The sequence below is a fragment of the Mustela lutreola genome, chromosome 15, assembly GCF_030435805.1.
Source record: "Mustela lutreola isolate mMusLut2 chromosome 15, mMusLut2.pri, whole genome shotgun sequence".
NCBI classification, from domain to species: domain Eukaryota; kingdom Metazoa; phylum Chordata; class Mammalia; order Carnivora; family Mustelidae; genus Mustela; species Mustela lutreola.
In genome coordinates, this window is record NC_081304.1 from 5,376,668 (window position 1) to 5,395,263 (window position 18,596).

An 18,596-nucleotide genomic window follows, 5' to 3' on the forward strand; every position below is an offset into this window, starting at 1 on the left:
AACCAGCCTTGCTTCGGCCCTCACAAAGGGATCTTCTCCATGGTGCTTCTCCACTCAGGTTTGTGACTTCCAAATGTCCCTCTTGGGTGTCAAGGAAGCCAAGATCACAGGCAGCACTCACCCACCAGGGTGGGATCTACATCTAACTTTCCATCCTGCTGTCTACGACCCCCATAAGGAGGCCTCTGTCCATATGTCTACCTCAGGATGTCCTAGCCTCCATGGACCATGCACAGCATGTGCCTCTACATACCCTATCCCAGATTTTGGGGACACTGACATAGCCCAAGGCTACCCATGGGGCCAGTGGGTGGGGGAAGTACAGCAGGGAGGTAGGTAGGAGGCAGCAGCTACCATAAGCTCTGATCTGCAACAAACACAACACCTAGAAGGGGTTTTCTTGTCTTTTGAATCCTCATGTCACTGGACTGTAAGCATCACGAGTGACCCAGAATGGCCAGGTCACTTCGCCCAGGCCATGCCTTCCCAGTCAGGAGGCGGAGGGGAAACAAAATCGGGAGCGGAGGATGCTCGGGGACTATGGGCTCAGAATAAGGCAAGTTGCCAAAGTCGGGTGCAGGGCTCCTTGAGGCACTGCACGGGTGGGGGCCTCTTCCAGGATGAGGTCGGTGTGAGTTCTGCCCACACCTGCCCAGGCCCTCCTTTCCTGTCTCCTGGCTTCCCCAAAAGGGCACGTAAAGCCACCCACAGACCTCACAGGGCCCCAGCCCCAGGCTGACGCCCACCTCCGGGTGGAACTGCTGCTCCGTGCGCGTGTGGCAGTACTGGCAGGCGTCTCCGTTCTCACACTTGCCAGGGTCTCCCCACTCATCCCCATGTTTTACGTTCGGACACGGAGATGACCTGGTACAATCAGACAGTGGGGTCAGCGGGATGCAGGAGAGGGAGAGAGGAGGAGCTGGGGAATGCCGACTACATGCCTATTCAGGGTCGTCTCTGGTCTCCCTGCTTCACAGGGCCAGGCTCGCAACAGAAAAGATGTGCTGCCGAGTAAGAGCCTTACTGCGGCCAGAAGCTGGCTCTGCTTCTGTGGTGCAGCATGGCTGTTATCAGCAAGAAGGACACTTTCTTTCCCCTTCTGCCAGATCCTACTGCCAAGCACTCTGTCGCTCCAGGAGAGCTAGCCTATAGCCAGAACCATATTTCCTACACGATGGCTTGGCCCCTGCAGTTGCCCCTCAGAATCAGAACAGGAGGGGCCCTGGAGATCGTCTGACCCAAGATCCTCATTTCATGCCAGAGGAGGATCCCAGAGGACTCCCCATCATTCAGCTGTCCTGACTATTTCCTCCCCTTATATCTGGGACCTGCAAGCCTGTAATCCCCAGGGCTGGCCTTCCAGCCTCCCTGCAAGCACCCCGGAAGCAGCCCCCGCCGCAATCCCTTCCCTGCCGCCCCCCCCTCCCATGACTGGCCTGCCTAGGCCAAAGGACCTGTATTTGTGTTTCCGGGGACTCCGCCGCCGGTCCTTGCTGTTGTGGTAGTAGGGACAGGCATAGCCCTGGCGACACAACCTCGGGGGCTTCTTGCATGGCTCCGTCTTATAGTTCCCCAGCACATAAGCAGTCTCTACACAAGGGGGCCAGAGGCAGGGGTCATGTAGGTGAGGCAGGAGAAGCCAGGAGCTCAGACCAGGAGCTCAGACCGCCTCATGTGCCAATGCCAAGACTGAGACCCACCCCCCGCACCAGAGACACTCAAGGCTCACAGGATCAAAAAGGGCAGCGTCACGAGGGTCAACAACACACGTACATAAGCACGCCTACGGGCAAGGCATGTCTGGAGAAACTCCCCAGAAACGCCCCGAATGGAAGGGCTGTGGCTGGCTGCAAGGTGGGATGAAGAAGTGGCGGTGAGCCAAACCCTTAGGGCCGCTCCGGGCAGAAGAGGAGAGGAACAGACACTGGGCAGGAGGAGGCACAGCCATCTGTGGGGCCACCTTTACCTTGCCACCGTGGCTCCTCGCTGAGGATTTTTTCTATCATAGCGTGGCTCGCAGCCCCAGCTGTCTGGCCCTCTGTGCTGCCCTCTACTGCGGTCTGGCCGTTCTGCAAGGCCTCCATGGCCTGGAGCTCTCTGGGAGGAAAGGAGAGGACAGAGAGTGGGGACGGGGCATGAGGGGAGACCCAGAGTGCCGGCCCCTGCACTCCATCTACGGCAGTCCCCGTGTCAGCAGCCAGGCCCCCCACCCTGGCCCAGAGCCATGAGCCCAGCATGGCATCCAGCCCACCTGATGTCGTAGACAGGGGAACGGAGGTCATGGGGCCCGTGGGCAAAAGCGCAGTGCAGGCCGTTTTTGGTGCAGTTGCCTTTTGAGTCTGTCTCGTGGATACAGATTCCAGTTTTGTAGTAGCGGAGGTGGTACCTGCGCTCAGTGTCCCCTGTGGTCCTGTGCAGGAATGGGCACCTGAAACGTTGTGTATGGGGTGGGGGGTCACTCACCTTTGCCCCATGGAACCTGGGCCATTAGCCCACGAGCGCCACCTCCCCCTTGAAGTCTCTCCCCACCACCCGGACAGCGCGCTGGTTGAGGAGGCCAGCGCTGACAGGCCCTGCTTCGGGGACAGAACCCCCGCTCCCACCACCTGTCAGACGCTGTAGCTTGAAGGGGGCCCACAAGGGCCCAGGATTCCCACTTCAGCCTGCTTAGCGAGTCCTCTCAGGCTACTTGGCCAGGGCCCTGGGCTGACTTGAAGAAAAGCTCCGGGGGTGGGGGGGGCACATTCCTGGGAGAACAAGTGCTGCCTGGATCTGCAGCGCTCCACAGAGAACGGCCTGCTCCGAGCATGGGCCACCTCTCATGCCCCAGTGCTTCACCAGGCTGGGGGCACGGGGCTCAGGGGGTGGGAGAGAATAAGCCTTGGACCTCTGGGAAAAGTGTGAGTACAGGGATGGCTCAGTGAGCTGTACCCACAGATCCCCAGCAGTGCTTCCCACTACACCTCTGCAGGGCTCAAACAAGCAGGGTCAACAAACATTCCCTCTCAGTGATGTGCCCAGGCCTGCCTTTTCTTCTACTTAGGAGAAGAAAAGGCTATACAGGTTTCCCAAAAGTGGGTAAAGAAGAAGAGGACTCCCCCACAGGATGGCGGGGTCTGAGCCCCAGGTCCAGGCCACAGGAAGGCAGGCCGGGCAACAGGAGTACTCCCCAAAGTAGCCTCTGGCTGGCTTCCCAGACTCTGCCCGACCTGTTCTGAGGGCACCTGACCCAGGAGACATAAGGCTCCTCTGAGGGCAGGTTCCGAGGGGCGGGGGTGGGACACTCACTCGTCGCCCTCCGGGCAGAGGCCTGTGGCCTCGTCGTACTTGGTGCAGTAGACGTCCGGGCTGTAGTTGAAGGTGCCGTCCCGACGGCGGATGGAACGGCGACGTCGCTGGTTCACGAAGTGCCAGTGGAAGCAGGTGTAGGGCCGGTGCTGAGTGCATTTGTGCTGCACGAAGAGTGGGCACTGCTCTGTGCGGAATTCCTTCAGGTACCTGCAGGGAGAGCCCCCACGGAGGGTGGGCCAGGAGCAGAGACTTAAGCCCCTTGCTTCCCAGCAAGAAGTGAGCCACCAAGTCCTCTGAGGGCCCTACGCTGGGGTGCTAGCTCCATTAGGACAGCGGCAGAAGCCCAGAGCTAAGGGTGGACCTTAGCATCCAGACCCCTCCCAGTACCCCGATCCCAAGCCAGCCTGAAGAGCGAGAACCACAGACCACAGGCGTCAGCGGTCTCCCATGGCAGCCAGTGGAGGCCTTAACCAGCGGCTTAACTCTCTGAGACCTGCCTGAGGTTTCCCAGGCCAAACTACTGATCACAGGGCTGCAAACAAGAGCATGAGGAGCTTTTCCCTAACTCCTGTAGGGCCCTCTGCTGCCTAGGGGACCCAGATCCCTGAGGGTCTCATCTGTCCCAGGAGTAGGGGAGAGGCTCCAGGCTGAGGGCTAGGGAGGCTCCTACTTTGGAACTGAAAGTCACAAGGCATTCCTCTGAACTACTGAGTCAGAAAAAAAAAGGTCCCGTCTACCTGCTGGCTCCCAGAGACACTTCCTAGCATGACACAGGTTCGTGCCTGGGAAGGAGCTCCTTTTACAGAAGCATCTGCAGGGACTCTTCCTCCCAGCCTTGCCTGCCCCCAATGGTCTCCCAACTGCACACCCACAGCAGCTGGGGCGGTTTACATCCTGACTAACCCGGAGACTTGGGGGCACTGCCCTTTTGGCCTCCTCCCAACCTCTGTCCCTCTACTCTGCACATAACAGCCAAGAGACCCCAACAGAGCACTCGCCCATGCACCACCCAGTGGAGGGCCCCAGACCCACTTACCCCCTTTACAGAACATGCCATCTATCTGTGTTTTGGCTCACTCTATGTATCCAGGTGAAGGGGGTCTTAGACTTGGGAGCCCCTACACAGTGGGGACAGGCAGGCAGTGTAGTTCTCTTTATTCATTCCCTTAAGCCCTAACAATGCAGGCAACAAATGGCTTGATAGAGGGCATCTGATGCCAGCTAAGAGGATGATTCTAGAAGGCACAGAAGATTGTGTGCAGAAGGCGGCACAGAGGGAGCAACAACCTGAAGGCTTGGAGCCGCACCCGAACTAGAAGGCATGGGACAAAGGTGAGAGGATGTGGCTCACGGCCGGATACTGGGGGCCTGACTAGTCTGGGCGTACAGAAGGTATAGGGACAGGCAGATTGAGGGTGAGACTTTCCAGACAAGTTTTCTTTAACGCTAACGAAAAGTGCTGAAAAACCCTCTCCTCATTGATGTGTGGAGTGTGTTCAGACGTATGCACTGGGCAGGGGAAGCTAGGGCTGGGTGCTCCCTGAAGAACGGTTTAAGGGGCAGTAAAAACTTCCAAATAGAGCCTGCTGCTCATGCAGCACACGTTTACTGAGCAGCTACTAGGTGCAAGCACGGTAGCACGCACTGAGGACCCTAATGAAGAAGCAGATCCTTGCCCCTGAAAGCCCATAATTTCTTGGGAGAGACATACAAGTAACAGGCAGAATCAATCAAGTGCGGGAAAGGTTCTAAAGGGGGTTGGCTGAGGGTTCCTTGGGAACCCAGCACCAAGGGCACAGGCTAGGACAGAGGAAGGGAAATGGGGAGGTGCTAGTGGGTGAAGAATGTGGGAAGGATGTTTAAGGCAAAGGGCTAAGTATGAGCTTAGAAAGTATGTTTGGGTCCAGAGTTCCAAGTACCTTTGTGGGATGTGAGTGGGGTGGAGAGGAACTGGAAAGGGGAAGGAGGTAAGGTGTGGCGCCGGAACACAAGGTCTTCCTTTCTGTCTGGTGAGAGAGAAAGCTGTACCTCGTGCGGCACCCACGTCCCAAACCCTGGCACTGAGACGGGACAGCCACCTTCCTAACCCCTGGCTCCTCCCTCCTGGGCAGCACATACTTCATTTGACTCTGGACCCACTAGGAGACGAACTCAGGAGCTAAGAGGTGGAAAATGAAAGAGAAGGAAGCAGAGTCCGGGGCCAGGAGCAGAGAAGAGTGAAGAGCAGTTAGGACTGTCAGACCCCGGGACACCCAGTTAAATCAGAACTTCAGATAAACCAAGCATTTCAGGGGGCACACTAATAATAATAATGTACCCATTATTTGAAATTGCAATATAACCGGCATCCTGTATTTTTATCTGCTAAACGTGCCAACCCTGAGTGGTACTTGTCTGCTTGGTATCAGTGCCTCAGTAAAAAACCAGGAGGCAGCCAGGGAAGAACTCTAAGATGTGGTCCCCCTGACTTTGGGCATAGTCTGTCCTCTTGGAGGAGAGCCTCGGCAACATGCTTGCTTGGGACAGCCCTGTCCACAGTGCCACACACAAATACCAGGGCTCCCCAAGGGCACTGACTCGCAGGGATACCAGAGGACAGACAAGAGGCAACAAATTGTCTCACGTTAAGTGGTAGGCCAGGGACTTTGTACTTTTTAATAAACCAGTCTCTGCTTCCAGCCTCTCCCCCTATCCAATTTCTACTACACAGCATTCCTTTATTCTTCCTAGAGCCCAAATTTAATTCTCACTTTCTTAAAAGTCTTTTAGTTTCCCCCAGTAGTTCCAGATAAACATGGACTATTCAGCCTGGCATTCTAGGCCCTAAGCATCTGGCCCAGTATTTTTTTCCAGCCTTATTTCCCTTGATTCCTCTCCATTCCAGCTGCTAAAACTGGAGTCCTTGGTGTCTTGCAAATAGATCTTTAACTTCCCTTTATGTCCCTTTCCTTACCTGCAGACCTCTTTGGAGACTGACTTCAACGGTAATAAATCTGATACCACTACCTCCATGGTGCCTTGGCTTCCACTGGTCCTTCCCTTTCTGCCCTTATCCTCAGCTAAAAGTTAGAATCTCTGAAGTTGGGCGCCTGGGTGGCTCAGTGGGTTGGGCCGCTGCCTTCGGCTCAGGTCATGATCTCGGGGTCCTGGGATCGAGGCCCGCATCGGGCTCTCTGCTCAGCGGGGAGCCTGCTTCCCTCTCTCTCTCTCTGCCTGCCTCTCCATCTACTTGTGATTTCTCTCTGTCAAATAAATAAATAAAATCTTTAAAAAAAAAAAAAAAAAGAATCTCTGAAGTTTTGTCAGCATGTTCTCTAGACATTTTTATAGCCTTTATCCTGCAATGCATATTAATAATCGTACATTTTTCTCTACTACTAGATTATAAAATCCTTGGCAGCAAGTAAGAACCAAATAGTCTGCTGGATGAACACAAGAACTGAAGTCACAGAAAAGGCAAAGCCCGCAGAACCCCTACAGCTTTAGGATACCGCCAGCAGACAAAGCAGCAGACAAAGCGCGGAGAGGTGAGAGCCTCATCCCCATTCCCTTGTGAAAAGCACCACACTGCAGGAAACCTGCAACTCCGCACATGGGGCAGAATATCCTGCAGAAAAGCCCTCATGAGAGAAGGGGCTGAGTGACCAAATTCATGCAGACACAGAGCCCACTTTTAGCCAACGACAATCAGGAGAGAAACTTCTAACATTTTTGCTAAAACCGTGAATGGAACTGTACCACCCCCTACCTAGGAATCAAAACACTTGTCCAGAATTTCCCATCCTCCCCCTCCCACTCTGACCCTGTGCTCACAGGCAATGCAGTGCCCAGGATGCAGGGAGAAAAGCACTTAGAAATCACTTTCCTATTCTCATGGATTGAAATGAACCAAACTGTCACTATTATGCTCCAACTCATCTCTACATCTTAAGGCTTTGAAAGTTCAAGATCTAAGGAACTAAACAGGTTGAAATTCACTCTAATTCAACCAACTCTCGGGAAACCCAAGAAGTCCTGGGGTCTGAGGAGAGAAGACATACCAACTACTCACTCTCCCTGCCAGCTCTGAGGAAGGCACAAGGGCCACACCACCAAGCTCTTCACACTCCCATCTCCTGGGAATACCCACACTCAGGGGTAAAAGCCAGGAACACAGAACAGTTCCAAACTGCAAGGCCTTGGTGAACTACTATGGCTAGAGTAAGTCCAGACACCACACAGGCCCTGGGCAAGTAAGAGCTCTGTTCGAGAAAGCCACGCCTTCAATCAGAAAAAGGGATGGACCTCGACTGCTCAGAGATTTACCTTTTCTAAGCAGTGCCCGTCACGTCTGCCCTGTCTGCCCATGGCTGAGCTTAAATCAAAGCTACCTTTCACTCCTTTTCAGGACATCACATTAATTATCCCACCACTGGTTTATCTGTAAATGCAAAAGATTATTATGAAAGTCACATGCCCACTTATAAAAACTTTAGAAAACTGGCAAAGTTGCCCTTGATCCCATCACTAATGTTATCAGCCTTTTGGTAAATTTTCTCTTGGTATTTTTACACAGATATGACCATACTGTACCTATCATATTGTTATCCCACTTTATACAACTATTAATACTTTTCCTAAAATCTTTTCAAATCAAATATATGAAGCCTCATTAAAAAAATCAAAAGTACTGGGGCGCCTGGGTGGCTCAGTGGGTTAAGCCGCTGCCTTCGGCTCAAGTCATGATCTCAGGGTCCTGGGATCGAGCCCTGCGTCAGGCTCTCTGCTCTGCAGGGAGCCTGCTTCCCTCTCTCTCTTGCTCTCTGCCTGCCTCTCTGCCTACTTGTGATCTCTATCAAATAAATAAATAAAATCTTTAAAAAAAAAATCAAAAGTACTTTCAATATTTATTGGGTTATTTTTATTTTCCAAAACTGTAAGTAACAGCAAAAAGCAGGCTATTGGAAATCTAAATTCAATCACTTGCTCCACTAACAGTGATAGCGCATAAGGGATTAATAAATTCAGAAAATTACATCACCCCGAAGGAGGTGTTATATCAAGCTTGTATCAAGCATTCAACTGCTACCAGTTCAATTTCCAGCTAAACCTTAAATCCTATTCCACACTAACTTAATAGATTTATCAGTGTGGGTGTTTCACACAAAGAGAATTTAAATAAACAGAAAAGTATCAGAAGTGACAGAAAAACTACATATGTTGGGGCACCTTGGTGGCTCAGTGGGTTAAAGCCTCTGCTTTGGCTCAGATTATGATCCCAGGGTCTGGGATCGAGCCCCGCATCGGGCTCTCTGCTCCACGGGGAGCCTGCTTCCTCCTCTCTCTCTCTGCCTGTCTCTCTGTCTACTTGTGATCTCTGTCTGTCAAGTAAATAAATAAAATCTTTTAAAAAAAAGAAAGAAAAACTACATATGTTTAGAGGCAATGGGGAGAAAGGAGCTGGTATTCTAATCCCTATCTAGTTCCCCCACGGATTCTAGAATAGTGTTGCATGGCCTCACTTGGGCTCTACTGCTTTGCTGCCCCTGACCTATTCTCTTCCCCAACAACAAACCAGACTACAGCAGGGTCAGCAAACTTTTCCTATAAAGGACCAGTTAGTATTTTAGACCTTGAGGGCCAGGAGGCCAAACTGAGAATAATATGTACTCACAGAACAAGAGAAAACAAACTTCCACATTTTTTTTTTTTTTAAAGACTTTATTTATGTATTTGACAGACAGAGATCACAAGTAGGCAGAGAGGCAGGCAGAGAGAGAGGGGGAAGCAGGCTCCTGCTGAGCAGAGTCCGATATGGGGCTTGATCCCAGGACCCCGGGATCATGACCCGAGCCAAAGGCAAAGGCTTTAACCCACTGAGCCACCCAGGTGCCCCAAAACTTCCACATTTTTTGATGAAATTCAAAACATAGTAATTGACTACGAGTTTTGTAGAGGCTCTAATAAGATAAGATTTGGAAAGTTAAGGTCCCTTCATCAAATTGATTACAAATGTTGGGGCGCCTGGGTGGCTCAGTGGGTTAAGCCTCTGCCTTCGGCTCAGGTCATGATCCCGGGGTCCTGGGATAGAGCCCCACATGGGGCTCTCTGCTCAGCGGGGAGCCTGCTTCCTTCTCTCTCTTCCTGCCTCTCTGCCTACTTGCGATCTCTGTCAAATAAATAAAAAAAACTAAAAAAAAAAAAAAAAATCGATTACAAATGTTTATCTGTTAATGCAGACTCTGTCATCAGATTTTATAAATTTCATCTTTGAAAATATCTTTTCACGGGGCTCCTGGGTGGCTCAGTCATTAACCATCTGCCTTCAGCTCAGGTCATGATCCCAGGGTCTTGGGACCAGAGCCCCATGTTGTGCTCCCTGCTCAGGGGGAAGCCGGTTTCTCCCTCTCCTACTTCCCCTGCTTGTGTTCCCTCTCTCGCTTTGTCTCTCTCTGTCAAATACATAAATAAAATCTTTAACAAAAAAAAAGAAAATGTCTTTCATAGACAGGTACTGCCCAATGCGGTTACCATTCCACAAGCGTGATTTTAATCGAGCACATTCTTCTCTTAGAAGACAGCTATAGAATTCTATTAGAGTCTTGATAGTTGCCTTTTAATCACTTCCAATCGAAGGTTTGATGTAAACTCTTTAGTTGCCAGGTAAATGGATTCTGAAATAAGGAAATTTCTTTTGCATCCACATCCAGCAGCAAGATCACTGCTGGAACAGTAGTTTGTGTTCAGAAATCATCCACAGTAACTTTGTGTAGGAATGGAAATCTTGCCTTTAAACTGAAGTGTATAAAGTAGCTTGACATGACATGATTCAAACATTAGATGTCGAAGAAACTTTACTACAACTTACGATTTGCAAAGAGGCTGTTTGCCTTGCAATTTTAGCCTTATCAAGTATGCAAAAAAAGCCAATTTCCAAAGCTTTTCAACATTCAAGAATAGTGGCTGAGAATCATTCTTCTCACTCAGAAAAGTTTCAGCATCAGCCCTGAACTCAGGAATTTACAAGAAAACTTTACCACTGTTCAGCCATCAGACTACGGTATAGTAGGGCATGCCAGAATATTCAGCTTCTCTAACAAAAAGTCATGGCATTGACTATCATGGTGAAGTCCACGAGAGGAAGTAAAGTTCATTGCTGACTCTTAACAGTTCAGTAACGGTGGATTCAAATATTTTTCTGCAAAATACCTGCGGATGAATACAATGAATAAGTCTACAGGCTTTAAAGAGCTTACATTCTCAAAAGCTTTGTTTATTTGGCCAGTTATATCTTTTTCTGCTCCATACCTCTATTCTTACCACCATCAGCTGGAACAGATATTAGCAGATCATACTTCAGGATGTACTGAGTTTTTAACTTTTTTGAAAATATTCTCAGCTGTCATTGTTTTGTTTTGTTTTTTAATTCAGCTGTCACTGTTTTAAGTAACTATTCACTGATGCTAATTCTTCAGGCACTTCAGATCAGGCACTGACTCCATGAAGGAATCAACTGAACAGTTAACAGTGACATCTGTTGACTCATCAAGAGCCGAAGGAAAACCACATGAAATCATTTGCCTGGTATTGTGACTACTGCTATTCCTCCCACGGACTTCCACATTTGAGAAGTTGTTCTTGACAAAAGGCTAATGCTTTTAAACAAGTTTGTTTGCTCAGGAGAAGTTTCTTCAGCTGCTGCAATCACACACAATGTAATTCACTCAGTATCATCAGTATCAGTATCATCAGGACAGCTTTCCTAGCTCAGCTAATCAATGAGCCACTCGAGAAACCTACTCCAGTCATAGCCTCATTTTCTTTTTTGTGAAGAAATTCTGCTGTGATGAAAACAGTCCCTTTAAGATTTCTAATTTTTTTCACCATTTCCTTCCTATGCACTGGGACTATAATGACAACTCCTTAGTCTGGTAATGTTGATTGGTCTCACAGCACAGCTTTTACTAAGACAGCTTTGCCATCTAATTTAGTTACAAAAGAATTTACACTCCATTGTGCCCTGAAAACATGACATTCCAAAGTCCATTTTTCTCCTCCTCGCTTGTTCTGATTGGCAAGCACTGTTAATAAGGAATAAACAAAACACCGTGGTGTGCTAATACACAGCACACTGCAAACACTGAAACACTGTCACGTTTTAAGAGTGTCCTTGCCATCTGTAGTACACCGAACAGCAGTACCATGCAAGGAGAGTGCCATGTGCGGTTTCTGCCACAACTACGGAATCCTGCAGTTACGGTGCAAAAACAGCTGGACAACATGGAAACCAATGGGGGTGGGGGGTTCCATTAAAGCTTTATTTCTGCATCCCCAAATGTGAAATTCACATAATTTTCATGTGTCATGAAATAATATCGATTCTTTTTCAACCATTAAAAATGTAAAAAACCATTAAAAATGTAAAACTGGGTGGCTCAGTAGGTTAAAGTGTCTGCCTTCGGCTCAGGTCATGATCTCAGGGTCCTGGGATCGAGCCCCGCATCGGGCTCTCTGCTCAGCGAGGAGTCTGCTTTCCCCTTCTCTCTCTGCCTTCCTCTCTGCCTACTTGTGATCTCTCTCTGTCAAATAAATAAATAAAATCTTAAAAAAAAAAAAAGTAAAAGCCATTCTTAGCTCACAGGCCATACAAAGACAGGCAGCAGGCTGCATTCGGCATTACGAGCTATAGTTTGCCGACTTCTGCTCTGGAGTTGGTGTTCCCCAACAGGCCATAGCCCTCCCTTCACATCCCTACACTTCTGATCATATCGCTCCTGGGGTTTGGATCCCCCTGTGGCTTCCTCTCCATATGAGGGTTCCCTGACACAGCCCACTGGAGTTAGTCACGCTCCTTCCAGGTTTTCACTACAAGGTATGACTACAGCCCAGAGAGCCCCTAGAACAGTTGATTTCAACTGCTTTGTATGTCACCATGTCTATCATTTCTGCACCTCTGCAAGAGCTGGCCCACAGCAGATATTCAAGAGAAGTTAGAGCTTCGCAAGTGGTACAAGCCTGGTCCACAGCAGCTGTACACTAACCCACCAAACAGAAGCAATTCCGATCTCTGATTTACGTGCTTCTCCTGGAGACTTATAAACCAGTAACCTCTCCAGCTACCTTCCCCACAATGTCTGCACAGCCTTGTTCCTCACCCTGAATGCTAATTTTGAGATCAGACTCACACGCAGAATAGAAAAGTAACCAGGATTGTTCTGTAATTCCTGGGAATGTGTGATCACTAGAGATATATTAAATTCCTTTTTCTTTTTCCTCCAAAAACTAAGGGGTATTATGACGACTATTTGGCAAAAACTGGGTACAAACCAAAGATTTATCAAGAAAAATTATGGAAGTATGTCACCAGACTATAACTGGGGGAGAGGGGACCTAGAAGGGAAAATACATCCAGTATTACTGACATTAGAAGTTATCTTGACTTTTCTTTATTGAATTATGATTAATAACTTATAGAATTAAAACCTTTTTGTTCGTTAAGAAATTCACAATATTGCGGCACCTGGGTGGCTCAGTCGTTAAGCGTCTGCCTTTGGCTCAGATCATGATATATATTTATATATATAAGTATGTATTTATATATATAAATACATATATATATATATATATATATATATATATATATATATATATATATATATAAAATGGGTTGAGTGTCTGCCTTAGGCTCAGGCCATGATCCCAGGGTTCTGGGATCGAGCCCCGCATCGGACTCTTTGCTTGGTGGGGAGCCTGCTTCTTCCCCTACCCGCCCCGCCGCTGCCTGCCTCTCTGCCTACTTGTGATCTCTGTCAAATAAATAAAACCTTTAAAAAATTTTTTTAAAAAGACTAAATAAAGCTAAAATTTAATTGGCAAATATTTGGACAATTCCGAAAAAGCACTATAGGGCTATAGAGATTTGGTTTCCAAATCTCAGGTGCTCCTGGTTTAAAACATTCTCTCTGGCAGAAAAGCAAGCTCAGATAGTACTGCAAATAAAGTCAGCGTCTAATGAATCTGAGTATGTCTGAACATTTAAGGTAGGCTTTGATTCTGTAACTGACTTTTAGCCAGAGTTCACATAGTAGGACCTCAGAGCCAGTGTGTACCTCCTGGATACAACGGAACTATCCTAACACACAGAAACATAAACAGGAACCTCAAGTTTAAGTGCTACAGGCACTTACAAAAGCAAAGGCTTTCACATGGGGGCGCCGTTCATGGGAAAATGACTGCAGCCCACTCTTCACTGGGAAAGGTCTGACACCTGTGAGCTGGCCTGGAGAACTGAATGATGAATGGCCTGAATGATACAGTGCTGGCAGTCAGTCCTCCATGTCCCTATTTCCTTCTTCCTAGGACTGTGCCCTTGACCCAAAGATTTTGGAACTGATAAAACTGAGGAGAGAAAATTCACAGAAGGTTCACTCACATCACTGATTCTGGAGAATGTATGTGAGGAGTACTGAAAACCCTGGTTCATTCTTCCCTAAATAATACCTTGACTTGGGGCGCCTGGGTGGCTCAGTGGGTTAAAGCCTCTGCCTTCGGCTCAGGTCATGATCCCAGGGTCCTGGGATCGAGCCCCACATCGGGTTCTCTGCTAAGCAGGGAGCCTGCTTCCTCCTCTCTCTCTGCCTGTCTCTCTGCCTACTTGTGATCTCTGTCTGTCAAATAAATAAAATCTTTAAAAGAAAAAAAAAATAATACCTTGACTTAATTCAGTCTTCCTGGCCTGAAAAACCCCCAATTTGATGAATGTGTGAGTATATACATTTGAATTGCTGTGTTATTTTGTACACTGTTTTCTGTAAAACAAAGTCTTTGGCCCTGTAAGAGCAGATCTGTTTCGTTCGGAACACCAGTCCATCATGTAGAATACAAGCAGCGGACAGAGGCTACTGGAAGAAGGGCACCTGGAGTGAAATTTGAATGGACACAGAGGGGAGGAATATGTTCTCTTAAGACAACACTGACCCACATGTACCCTAGGAACTGATGAATCCACTTCGGAGTAGATGTAGCTAAAGCAGCATTTGGTTAAGGCTGTTGAAGGAGGTAGCAATGAAACTGAAAGCAGTAACTTGGGTCTTGTTCAAATATTTGTAAGAATGATACACTGTGCTAAATGCCATGTGCTCTTTTAAGCACTTCACATATATTAACTCACTTAGACCTTGTAACAACTCCATGAGGTAGGTACCATTAGTATCCTCAGGAAAATGACATACAAAGAGGAAAGTCACTTGCCTAAGGTCCCACAGCTAGTAAGTGGCAGAGCTAGGCTTCAAACCCAATCAGTCTGGCCCTGCAGTCAGTACTCTTAAACACTGCACTGTTAATTACGCTTTTCTCAATTGAGCTACAAAGAAAAACAACAGTAAGGGCAGATAAGCATAAGTGATTCTCTAGAAGCTGTTCAAAATATGTTAGGGATTTTTTGTTTTTAAAGATTTTTATTTATTTGACAGAGATCACAAGTGGGCAGAGAGAGAGGGGGAAGCAGGCTCCCTCCTCAGCAAAGAGTCTGATGCAGAGCTTGATCCCAGGACCCTGGGACCATGACCTGAGCCGAAGGCAGAGGTTTTAACCCACTGAGCCACCCAGGGGCCCCTGTAAGGGAGTTTTTAACAGGCCATAATTACAATAACCATGAAATAAGTTACTAAAAATAAAAAACAAAAATGTTAACTTTAACATACTCTCCTGGAAATTTAATATTCATTTTATATATTCATTATAAAGTACTCTTTAGTTCAATCATAAAATTTAAATTTTGGATTTTTTTAAAGTAAGAAAATACAAGCATGGGCTTCTACTTTATATTTGGATAGACTGATTTACACAAATCCTAATGTGGTGGGCTACCAAATACTTGGCACCTCTAAGCAGTAAAAGTTACATCAAAAAGACATAGCAATATTCTTACCATTATTAATAAAAACTTACATATAAAAACTACTATTTGAAACTTTTACATCATAAAACACCAGGCCAAAAGATTTTCTCAACCTCTTCTTTGCTAAGCATAGCTACATCTCCTCCATGGGGGTAGTTCTGTGACAAGGCCAAAATCTCACCGGAAGGTGGGCACATGGGCCTTTCCCCTCCTCATCAGCAATCAATTTGTTAGGACTCATGTTGGCCACATGGTGTTTCAAATACTAGTAGGAAACAAATGAGTCGACTTAGGAACACAAAAAGTAAATTGTAATATAAAGAATAAGGAAAGGGATGAAACATTTCAAATAAGCTCAGATAGGACATGTTGATACTATCACAGGCCTGAGTATCTTCTTTATCTCCTAAATAAGTTGAGCCCCAGCAGGAAAAAGGTCACCTCACAGAGAATGCTATGAGATTTTTAAGTCGCTAGACTCCTTTCCATCTTCTCTTCCTCATCAGCTCTTGATACTGCTGTCAAATTCTACACACTGGCAAAGAAAAAAGGGGTGAAAGTTGAGGGATTGTATAAAGAAATAATAAAAAATTTGTGATTATTAGAACTAAAATATAGCCACTGATAGAATTTAAAATGCCTAAAACATGTGGCTCGTCCTTAAAGAAATGTCAATGTGAACATTAAAACACCATAAACTACCTGAGAGTGAAATTCATCACATTTCAGCAAGAACAACTTTCTATCTCCCACCCACTCTAGGAAGCTCAGTTCGTTTTTACACAGGCAGTGGGGACAACGTGCTTGTTCCTTACAACGGCTATCAATTCAGAGACAAAGTGAAGTACAACCACCAACATCCAGGAGTCTCAAACTTGCTGAATATGCACTTCTTATCTCAAAGGATCTCCACGGACCCAGAACACGGGTCATTCACCTAGAATGGATATAAAAGGACTGAGCTATTGAGAAGGCTGGAAAAGGGGCACCAAGGAGGTTCTCATAAACTGTAGGCTTTCCACACCAAACCATGCTGCCAAGCCCTGACAGGCCACATGAGCCTGACAGACTCTCACGTGCTGATTTTTTTTAAAAATACTTTTTAAAACAATAACTGAGATATAACTGACACAACATAAAAATTTCACAATTTTAAAGTGTACGTCTCAGTGCTTCTTAGGATATTCACCATGTTGTAGCATTACTATCACTATCTAATTCCAGAACATTCCATCACCCCCCAAATGAATCCCATACCTATTATCATATGTACTGATTTTACCCACACTTTCTCCGCAGATCTCTCTGTGGCCCATGCAGGTATTTAAAGATGGCTGGCTGGTGTGAATCTACACAGTATCTCTATGGTAAGAAAACAAGAAAGCTACATTGTCCAGAAGGATACTGAACCGAAATTCTTGGCATTTTTAGCAATTACACTAATGTAATGTTTATATATTGGCTAAGAATGGCAGAGAAACTTACATTCAACATCCATCTTCACTTAACACATTAGTGTGCCCCAAATTCATCCAAGATGTTAAAAGAAGGGAAGACAATGTACTAGGATTAGCCATAACTGTCCATAGTTGCGATTTCAAACTACAGAAGATGCAAATGTAGGAAACCTCCTTTAGTACCAAGCATAGCTGGATTAAAAACAGTAACAACGACAAAACGGAAAACTTAATCATTAAATAAATTCTGCCCCATTTGGGAAAATAATCCCTATACCAGTCCAGTATTTAAAGTAATGCAGCTTTAAATGCAACCTTACTTTTAGCATACTTGTGACCTAGAGCTTCTCCTATGAGAAAAATAACCTTTAGGCAAAGGTCTGGCGGGAAAGCCTGCGGGTATGTGGTGCTCGGGCTGCTGCAGGGTCTCATTACCTAAATGAGCTCACGGCTTCTAAGACACACAGGAAGGAGACCTCACCTTCAGGCATCAGGGTGTTGAAAGCGGGAGGAAGTAGGTCCACGAGGGTGTCTTGCTTTTGTGCACTTATCTGGGGTGCTATTTCCAGAGAAGGAGCTCCTTTATAGAGTGTGCCCAAGATGGATTTCTCTAAGTTGCTCTCAGAGTTGTCCAGCTGCCCTCACCAATAAGTCAGTCTTTGTAGGTTGATAGAAACCACCAGTCAAAGCAGATGCAAATGGATTGTGGGGAAGCCTTCTTTAGTATCTAACATAGCTGGATTAAAACAAAAAAACTTAACCATTAAGCAAATCTTCATTTTAATCATTACTTTCACAGCAAATATCAACTAGGTGCTACACTTGACTCTACCCTTAGCATGGGCACTTAATTATTAATGGGGATTGTGTGGGCCTGAGTGAAGATCACAACGAGCTCTTAATTTTTGTCCCGTAAGAAATTAGTTCTACTTGATAAACAAGTAAACAAGATCCAGAAACATTTATTGGTAATTGAACTCATGCTTGCTGAGGTTGCCTAGCAACACTTCCAGTGACTTCTGTTGTGCAACAAGTTGTACTCTAGTAATGTATTTACAATTTTATTGCAATTTGCAATAATGATTTAAATATGTTTTCATTTCCTGGGTTTTCCAAAACACAGTCTGATGCAATCAAGTAAAATTCGGAACATTTATATGATGTATAAATTAACAAATTTGCCTCAAAATAGTTATCTATGGAAGTACTGCCACATTAACCCTGTTTAAAGATGCTCAGGAACAGTCTCTAAGTTTAAAAAAAAAAAAAAAAAACTTGGCTAGAAGACGCTATAAAGCATTTATCCTCTACCTATAAGAAATCACCCAGTGGCCAGAAAAAGTCCAAAAAAAACCTTCACGAAACTAGAATTACATTTTTCCTTTACCTCAAGGGCATTAATAAGTTTGGGAATCAACTGCAAGCAAAGGAATCCAAAGATGATCTAATGTCTTTAAGGCTTACATCCTGTTATAGGATCAAAATAATGAGGCAGAAACCTGAATATGTTGGAGGGCATGTTTTTTTGGGTGACCTTTCAACTATACACTTAAAATAATATAACTGTTATCCAGTAAAAAATCCAAAGTTAGCTAAATTCGTAGATAGATTTTGGAATGCAATTGCTCCAAAATTTCCCATTCATAAAACCGCTTTAATAAAACTCTTCAAATATAATATACAAGATGGACCTGTTCTGAAAACAGATGGATCAAATTCAGTCTTCATCAAATAAAAGGACAAATTACCTAGCAAGACGTCAGGTGGTTCTTGTACTGGAAGAGGACTGATACATGCACATTATCATCTGACTGCCTGCTATCGGACACTTGGAGCTGAGTAAGAGGAAATTCTAACAGCCATTTTCTAAAGGGTTGAATTCCTCTGGTCTAGCACAAGTGCCGACTATACCAACTGGCTAAAAGGATTATTTCAAAGTTTTTCTTAAAGCAAGATTATTCATGAGTTTA

The 18,596-nt window shown here is 46.1% G+C and overlaps 1 protein-coding gene across 7 annotated transcripts in view; it reads right to left on the bottom strand.

Moving 5' to 3' along the window:
- Positions 1-18,596, bottom strand: part of UNK (unk zinc finger) — a 32,753-nt gene that overhangs the window by 11,413 nt on the left and 2,744 nt on the right. For 2 of the 7 annotated variants that reach the window (XM_059150272.1, XM_059150274.1), the window contains exons 2-6: positions 3,289-3,498; positions 2,252-2,428; positions 1,967-2,097; positions 1,455-1,590; positions 747-864 (exon numbers count right to left, since the gene is read on the bottom strand). In XM_059150272.1, the coding sequence (XP_059006255.1) occupies positions 747-864; positions 1,455-1,590; positions 1,967-2,097; positions 2,252-2,428; positions 3,289-3,498 (772 nt within the window). Of the gene's footprint in view, positions 1-746; positions 865-1,454; positions 1,591-1,966; positions 2,098-2,251; positions 2,429-3,288; positions 3,499-9,801; positions 10,480-15,219; positions 15,705-15,984; positions 16,107-16,455; positions 16,532-16,654; positions 16,819-17,107; positions 17,363-18,596 lie in introns of those variants that run through there. The other 5 variants (XM_059150268.1, XM_059150270.1, XM_059150271.1 and 2 more) reach the window with 5 other exon arrangements.